This window comes from Saccostrea echinata, unplaced genomic scaffold, assembly GCF_033153115.1.
Source record: "Saccostrea echinata isolate AGI-Se365-2 ecotype Australia unplaced genomic scaffold, CSIRO_AGI_Sech_v1 ptg000005l, whole genome shotgun sequence".
Taxonomy (NCBI): Eukaryota; Metazoa; Mollusca; class Bivalvia; order Ostreida; family Ostreidae; genus Saccostrea; species Saccostrea echinata.
Window position 1 is genome coordinate 5,203,501 of NW_026889754.1, and position 8,244 is coordinate 5,211,744.

The window sequence follows — 8,244 nt, forward strand, 5'->3', positions numbered from 1 at the left end:
TATAGTATTGAATTTATCCTCAACCTTTTCAGGAGAGCAGATAGAGAATACAATAGTAATGATCGAATTTGCAGTTGCCACTTTAAAGATGGGAGAAAAGAGAATGGGCCGACAATTTTTGTATACAGCAAAAATAATTGCTTTCCTGACTTTGTCGAGCCAAAAAGGTAAATATTTCTTACTTGACAGATCTTCATACATAGTTGCTTTCTAAAATTTATGTCAATATGACTCTTTTTCATCTCCTCCTTCATTTATATGTATATATGTATATGTATCATTTATATGTAATGTATATGAGAGTTAGCTTGGTTTTCAATGATAATTGTATATTTATAACTATTATTTTTTTTTAACTTTTAAAATATATATATTTGTTTATTGAAGAGCATAAAAATAATATTTTACAGACGCAAAATTACTGAAACAGAAACAGAAGGAACCCTCAATACAGAGCAACCCAGACAAGCAGAGCTAAACCACAATGACCACGACTATGCAGTTTCTGGAAGTACTGAAGGTAAAACAATTTTCATTTTGGCAAGACTTTCACTTATCACCTGATTTATCCACTGGGTCATGCTCACAAAAGGTTTAAAGTATTGGAGCCCTTATATTTTCATATCAGTTTGTTTTGCATGCCCTGTAAGATTATTGTTTGCAAAGACTGCAGTAATTTATCCTTTCATTATGATGCTTTTCATAAAAATATTACTTTGTGTGTAATTTATTTGTATGCTTGACAGAAGGGTTTGATGGAGAATGTGCAATGACAACTTCACAGTGTGAAGGAGGGATCCACGCTGATCATAGTTATACTGCTTATTTTCCAGAGGCATCCAAAGGTATTGAAAAAAAAATTATATCAGATGGACATTATTTGTATTATGCCTATATTATTATGTCTATTTTTAATAAGTCAGGCTATCTTAATAAAATTGTTTGTTTGCCCTCTCCAGACCAACTGGCTAAAAATGGTCCTACACAAAATTTTTACATAACCTCCAGGAAACAATTTTTTAAGAACTTTTTTCTGAATTTTTTCATTACGTCAACAATTACCGACATGGTGCAACTTACCCTACCAATCCTATTTTTTTACTCTGATTCTGGAGAGGAAAAACAAACATTGTTTTAAAGGTGGCCTCACAAACATAGTTATGTGTCTTATAGAGCCTTATATGAAAATAGAATATCATGCTTGGGGGGGGGGGGGGGTCAAACTTCTTTCAGTACCAAATTTAATTCATACACTAGCTACTACCCTTATTTGACTATACTACTATACTATACTATACTATATACCACCCTGATGTTAAATGCCTACTATGGTTTAATGTTGATATTGCTAATATTGTTTTGTAATCATTACAGAAAGTGTTGATTTAGCAGAAAGAGTGAAAGAGCTCCAAAGAGAATTAGAGTCACTAAAACTGAAAAAACAAGCCTTTACAATTTGCAACATAATACAGGACCCAGACAAGGTATGTTATTTGAGCATATTTTTATGCCCCCTTAATCGAAGATTTGGGGGCATATAGATTTAATTGTTGTGTCCGTCCGTCTGATTAGCTGTCCGTTAGTCTGTTTGGCCGCAAGAAATTTGACCTTGCCCAAACCTACTGACTGGTTGGACCTACAATGTATGGCTTTCTTGTATCACATATGTATTCCTTGTGATGGAGTTTGACCCACTTTTGCAAAATTTTACTAAACTTTAACCTTGGCCATAACTTTTGAGCAGTTGATGCTAGGGCTTTCATACTTTACAAGTGGATTTTTTTTTTGACAAGACCTTCCTTTAGATACCAACATCTTTGACCCCCTTTGACCTTGGAGTTCGAGCCACTTTTGAAAACTTTTTACTTTGGCCATAACTTTCGAATGGTTAGTTCCAAGGTTTTCACATCTTTGTGAAAAGACCTTCACTTGGATAGCAACAATTTTGACCTTGACCTTTGTCTGACATACAGTTGAAAAATTTTAATCTTGGCCATAACTTTTGAAAGGTTGGTGCTCGGGTTTTCATATTTCACAGATGTATTCTTTGTGACAAAACCTTCTCTTGCACTTAGGTACCAACAATTTTGATTTTGTTTGACCTTTGGAGTTTGATTTGCATTTGTAAATCAGACTCCATTTGAGGTGCTTTAATTGAAGTTGAAAATGGCGGTTTTTACACAAGATGTTTATTTTGTATAAAAATAGTATACATGTGGCAATATTCATTGATCATAATTTATAAATGGTTGTTTTGCTTTGTTATAGATGCTGTTATATACTTCATTTCCCTCAGAAGTTTTCAATATACTGGTGTCTTTGTTGGAAAGAATGGCCCCATTCCAATACTATAATGGATGGACGGTACAAGGGATCAGTACCAGTGACCAGCTCCTTATGACTCTTATGAAGTTACGCCTTAATTTAAGGGATTTGGATTTAGCAGAAAGATTTAACACCAGTAAAAGTACTGTCTCCAACATATTGAATACCTATGTTACAGCGCTGCATGAAATTTTATTTGAAGGAGTGATGAAGGCTGTTGGGATACCCTCCCAGTTAAAATGCAAAGGGTCAATGCCCAAATCATTTGAGGAGTTTTCCTCTGCGAGAATAGCAATGGATGCCACCGAAATCACACAGGATGTACCATCAGACATGAATAACCAGTCGCTATCTTACAGCAACTACAAAAGTCGCCATACAGTAAAAGCTGTCACGTGTGTAGCACCAAATGGTGCTTTAGTGTATTGTTCAGAACTCTATCCTGGATCCACCTCTGATGCTGCCATTGTTGATCACTGTGGTGTATTGGATATGTTGAAGCCAGGTGATATGATCCTTGCAGATAAGGGCTTCAACATATTTGATAAGCTTCCACCAGGAGTGACATTAAACATACCACCTTTCCTGTCATCCAAATGTCATTTCACAAAGGAAGAAGCACAGCTTTGTTACAAGATTGGGAGAAGTCGAATTCATGTGGAGCGAGCAAATGAAAGAATCAAGAACTACCGTATTCTAGATCACATTCCTGCACAATACAGACATCTTGCCACTAAAATTTTCCAACTGTGTGTAGCTCTTGTTAATTTGCAAGCTCCTCTGTTGAAGGAAATAGCAGAAAAGTATGAAATTTAGAACTGGTGTGAATTAAAGTAGTACACAACATCTAACTTGTATCTTTTCAAACATGCTAAATATGTACACAAAATCTCTATAATGTTTATATTCATTATTATACTTTCATGTTAAATACTAAAATCAGATTTGTTTAAGAAATATTAAACAATTTGTAATGTTATCCTCAGCATTAGCAACACACTTGAGAATGGGTACATGTAACACAAGGATAATGTAAAATTATGCGTGCACAGTTCATCATAGAATTCTGGAAACATCAGTTGTGCATTTGAAAGAAGCCAAATAAACTTAATATCAATCAAAGCTTGAAAAACTACTTTTGAAAAACAATATGTTTATTTTTTAGAGAAAAACTGTTATATAATTCACATGTATTGTAATTACTATCTATGAACATTACATGTATATATGCTACAGTGAATGTATTCTGTGACACTTGTCTAATCAGGATGTTGTGTATTCAGAAATCATGCATAATATAATTATATAAACTTAATATAAACTATACGTCCCTTTCAAATAATTAAATTGTTTTAAAAATGTTGTCTGACCCTAATTACATAGATCTCATTTTAATGATATTGCATCTTTAGAATTGCAGTTTGTATATATTTCTTTTCTTTTACTTTTTTGTGAAAAGGACTCAATTGTACATCTTAAATTACTTATTTTGTTCAAAATTTCCACACTGGTGATGCATGCTTAAGATAATGATTGCTTTGATCATTAGTTGCAAAAAATAAACCATGATAAAATTAAACAGTTTGGCAAAAATTAAAATTCTCTTTTTATTTACTGCACTAAGGGAAGAAGGCAATGTAAGAGATCTGTTTACAGTAAACATAGTTACTTACTTTGGTGGTATTCATAATTTAATGTCTTAGGTATTGCTTCATGTTCACTTATTTATGGACATGCTATTAGCAAGCACTACTTGTCAAACAAAATGCTAATCGCACTGAGATTATGATTGTGCTTATCATACTGAAGAAGAGGATTGAGCTAAATTTTGAGTGCACCAATATACATGTATGCTCATGTACAATATAAAGTCAGTCAAAATTTTACTGGAGAGAGGGTAGAAACACATTAAAGTAGAATTCAATCATGTTTTTCAAGTGAATTTCCCATAATTCGTCTCGAAGGATGCGAATGACTTCCATGCTTACTGGTGTCCAAACTACGAAATCACAACAAGTGGTGCCTGTAAGATAAAGCTGGCCTTGAACTTGGTGCCAATAATCATGATTCTCTCTAAGATGCAGGACACCCTCAGAGTCACACTCTAAAATGATTTCAAAAGATCGACATCTATTCTTTCACTAAAATAATGTAGGATAATTTTATCTAGACATAAATCATGAAAGATGGTTTCATCAAAGAAAAATGAGAACTAATTTACATATACCAGGCTCTTTTAGAAAACTTTCAAATCGGTTTGTACTTACCTAGAAAGAAATCTTTCAAATTTGTACAGGCATCCTTGATAGACATTGCTCTTGCAGAGAAAGGACATTTAACCTCTATAATATCTGGTGATGCACTCACTTTTCCTTGAAGGTGAATCTTCAAATGTTTGGGATCACCTTGGACAAATCCATCAGGAGAGGCACCAAGAACACCTGATTCATGAAGCCATATGCCTGAAATTAAAAACTACAATATAAATTTAACCATATTTGTTATGTATGTTGTTTTACATACCATTGGGTAATTTTTTCACTCATATCGAGGGCTTCTAATTTCGACCTTTACTCGGCATCATTATGCAGTGACCAATCACAGAGTAAACACAACTAACTGAGCTATCATGATTATTAAGAGGCAAAATTCCATACTTAATAATGGATGTGTTATCAATCGTATCTTAATGATAGAAAAAAATCAAGGGAATTAAGTAAATATCACAAAACATGTACATAACATCGCAAACCATTTTATTCTTCAGTGATCAATTTCTTCATTTCATTAAAGATGAAATAGATGTTCTGATGAGAAAACAAAACAAGCATCTAATGTTGAACGTAAATTGTTTTATGTCACAAAGTTGTAGAAAAGGACCAGTTCATTCCAAATTATTACTTAAGGTCACTACTGATGCAAAATTTTACCTGTGTTGCTAACAACTTGCATCACAGCAAATGCAGGTAGGATAATTTTTTAAAAACATTTAAATTGAATTTGATAATTGTTTACCTGTCTCTAATATCGAGACCTCTGAAAGTTTACAATAGTCATCTTTTGCACTCTTTTCATGTGTAAGTCCCCACTGAATAGAAGCTCTTTTCTCAAGATTATATGCACTGAGTAATCTTTTCTTTAATGATACTGAGAGCCTACAAGAAAAAAAAAATGAATTTCATAGTTTTAATTTAAAATTATTAATAAAAAGACCACACATTAAGAATTCAGTAATATTATTTTTAAAATGTAATGCTTTTGTACATTAAATAAACCATTGTAAATTTTATTTACCGATTTCTTCTAATAGCACCAATAACTTGTCCAAAATTAGATGCAGTAATTCTCAATTTGCGAACAGCTGCCCATAAAGAGTTCTCTCTTTGTCCTGTAGTCAGCCATGCTGTTTCAATAATCTTTTCTGAACAAATGACAAGTTTCTCCCTATGTTAAAAATCATATATATATATGTATATATAAAAAATCTGTTTTTACACCTTCATTTCTTTAAAAGCCAAAAATAATGAATTATTTCAAAGAGCACAAGTTTTTACATATTCTGTTTATTTGAATTTGAATACCTTAAATAAGATGACTTGCACTGAGCATTCAAGTACTCTTCACTTATGAGCTGGTCTTCAATAAGTAATGCTGGCATTTCCTCACACTCAGGCTCATTTGATAAAATCCAGTGCATAGCTGCAATAAATGAAATAGCAATTACCATTACATTGGCCACAACTTTCAACATATTATGTTGTAAGTTAACGCTTGTTATGTACTTTATTTAGCTGACAATATATGTTTGGTCATTGTGAATAGTCTATACTTAAAATACCTTATGAATTACAATGTATTAATTATTTACTTAAGAAAAAATGAAAAACATTTAAAATGGAAATAATATTTGTTCTAGGTCAAAGAAATTACAGGTAGATGATATACCGGTATGTTCTCAAAATATATGCCACACTAAGTTGACATGTTAAAAAAGAAAATTTAAAAATGATGAAAGTGTTACATAAAAAAAAATATGTAACTTTTTAAAAAATAAATGAAAATCCATTAATAACAAAAATGTAACATTAACTCAAAAATAAATCATAAAATGAGCCTTGATTCAGAGGAAACAGTTTCCCTTGTGACAAGGATGAAAAAAATATTGTTCATCAAGCAAACCTGTAAATCTACCCAAATGACCTAGCTGATCATACAAATATGATCTATCTGCATCTGTCATCTCTCTTTTTAATGCTCTAAATTTACATGTATATACATCAAGTATTCATTACAGAATGAAATATTCAAATGAATAACACAACCTTTCATTTATTATTTAATTACCAAATATATAATGTACAAAGGTGCTTGTGAGTTACCTATAATCTTGCCTGGGTGGATACATTTCCCCCATTGTTGTTATGGCTTTAGGAGGAGCAGATTTAGGATGCTTGATCCAGCTGCACTTCACATCTGTCTTGCTTGCCCTCTTATATCTAAAGGATTATTTTATACACTAGTTAGTAAAGCACTTAGATTTAGAATAGACAAAAAAATAAAACACACAAAATATAAATATTGACAAATTCAGCTGAAATAAAAAAAAATCGGACTTCAAGCTGCAAAACTGTTGCATTTTTTTAAACAAATGAATTAACAGAATATGCTTCATGTACCCAAACAGAAGAGCTGCAGCTACATGGTGGCAGCGAAACTGGCCCATTGGACATTCACACGTCGATGACTTTATAGTACCAGTACTGTTTTCTTCATTTTCCAGAAATATCTGTTAAAAGTAAAAAAAAAATAAAATAAAATAAACAAGTCTCTGTCATAGTGTTACAATGATATCGCCGACTATCGAAAAATCATCCCTGAAGTCAACAAGTCAGCGACAATTGATAGAAAATTTTAAAATCAAAGTTGCTACATTTTTTAAAAATTTTTTTTAAATACAAACTGGTTCATCTTTTAACATTATCAAAGGATATTCCCCTATTTCTCTTGCAAATGGCAGACAAATTTTCCTACTAAGTATAAACTGAAGTTGGTCTCATAGATTTGTATTGAAATATTGTTTTCATCTTCGAGGATATCTGAATATTTGCTGGTTAACTTTATTTAACCTTTAAATTAAATAATTAAATTCGATCGTATAATTGATTGTATGCTACTGATTCAATTTTATAATCGATAGTGAATTTGGTCAAATTTTGCAACACTAGACTCTCTGACTAAATCTACATGTTTTACGGAATATTTTCAGTGAATTGTAAACATGATGAATTCTTTGGGCGAGGTGGAGGAGGCCAAGACGCTGGATTACCACAGCCCGCAATTAAAAAATAGTTTAAATCTATAAACTTTACTCAGTTTTTAGTTATAAACATTAAAGATCTTGAACAGACTCTTAGATATAGTTTGAAATTGTTCTAATGTATTGATGCGAAATCGAATGTACATACCTGAACTTTGTAAGATGTGTCTCGCATTGACGCTTGCACAACCGCAGTAATAACGCAAAAATCTTTATCTAACACAAATTTTAAAACCCTGTCGCTATCCACAGCTTTCTCACTTTTCCTGGTAAGTTTTGTGTGGCTTTCAACGTACCGAGCCCAGTACATTATTGATAAAGCCATCCTTGGCAACTGCCCGGAAGTAAGTTTTCACGTTATATCTCGCGAGTCACGTGACGAGACTTTCTGACCCTATAAGGAAGCATACAAAATATTCTACCTTGACTTAATCAGTGCTACATTATGACGTCATAGTAGGCGAGATGACGTCAATTTTAGAATACAAGTTTTCGTAATATTCGTTTTTAGAGATGTAATTTAACTCTAGAAAATGAATAGAAACGTGTAAACATTAACAAAAATAAAATGTTTTTATTTTGTTATGCTGTATCTGTCATTT

General features: G+C 32.3%; 2 protein-coding genes across 2 annotated transcripts; one reads left to right on the forward strand and one right to left on the reverse strand.

Moving 5' to 3' along the window:
• Positions 1 to 3,490, forward strand: LOC133179774 (uncharacterized). Its single transcript, XM_061314464.1, has 5 exons — positions 1 to 167; positions 411 to 520; positions 747 to 845; positions 1,375 to 1,484; positions 2,269 to 3,490. The coding sequence occupies exons 3-5, from the start codon at positions 770 to 772 to the stop codon at positions 3,139 to 3,141; spliced, it is 1,059 nt and encodes a 352-aa protein (XP_061170448.1). The 5' UTR covers positions 1 to 167; positions 411 to 520; positions 747 to 769; the 3' UTR covers positions 3,142 to 3,490.
• A 177-nt stretch (positions 3,491 to 3,667) lies between these two features.
• On the reverse strand, positions 3,668 to 7,999 carry LOC133180006 (uncharacterized). Its single transcript, XM_061314633.1, has 9 exons — positions 7,791 to 7,999; positions 7,002 to 7,111; positions 6,705 to 6,821; positions 6,505 to 6,581; positions 5,907 to 6,024; positions 5,620 to 5,769; positions 5,341 to 5,480; positions 4,593 to 4,787; positions 3,668 to 4,429 (listed from the first exon to the last, which is right to left on the reverse strand). The coding sequence occupies exons 1-9, from the start codon at positions 7,965 to 7,967 to the stop codon at positions 4,209 to 4,211; spliced, it is 1,305 nt and encodes a 434-aa protein (XP_061170617.1). The 5' UTR covers positions 7,968 to 7,999; the 3' UTR covers positions 3,668 to 4,208.
• Between the last annotated feature and the right edge of the window lie 245 nt (positions 8,000 to 8,244).

What these genes read in the sequence shown, in the direction of transcription:
- LOC133179774 (XM_061314464.1), top strand. Translation starts at nt 770, where the DNA reads ATGACAACTTCACAGTGTGAAGGAGGGATCCACGCTGATCATAGTTAT. An exon ending in TTTTCCAGAGGCATCCAAAG is followed by an intron (nt 846 to 1,374) that starts GTATTGAAAAAA and finishes TAATCATTACAG; the next exon opens with AAAGTGTTGATTTAGCAGAA. An exon ending in TAATACAGGACCCAGACAAG is followed by an intron (nt 1,485 to 2,268) that starts GTATGTTATTTG and finishes GCTTTGTTATAG; the next exon opens with ATGCTGTTATATACTTCATT.
- LOC133180006 (XM_061314633.1), bottom strand. Translation starts at nt 7,967, where the DNA reads ATGGCTTTATCAATAATGTACTGGGCTCGGTACGTTGAAAGCCACACA. An exon ending in TCATTTGGGTAGATTTACAG is followed by an intron (nt 6,025 to 6,504) that starts GTTTGCTTGATG and finishes CATTTATTGCAG; the next exon opens with CTATGCACTGGATTTTATCA. An exon ending in TTTGAAAGATTTCTTTCTAG is followed by an intron (nt 4,430 to 4,592) that starts GTAAGTACAAAC and finishes AAATCATTTTAG; the next exon opens with AGTGTGACTCTGAGGGTGTC.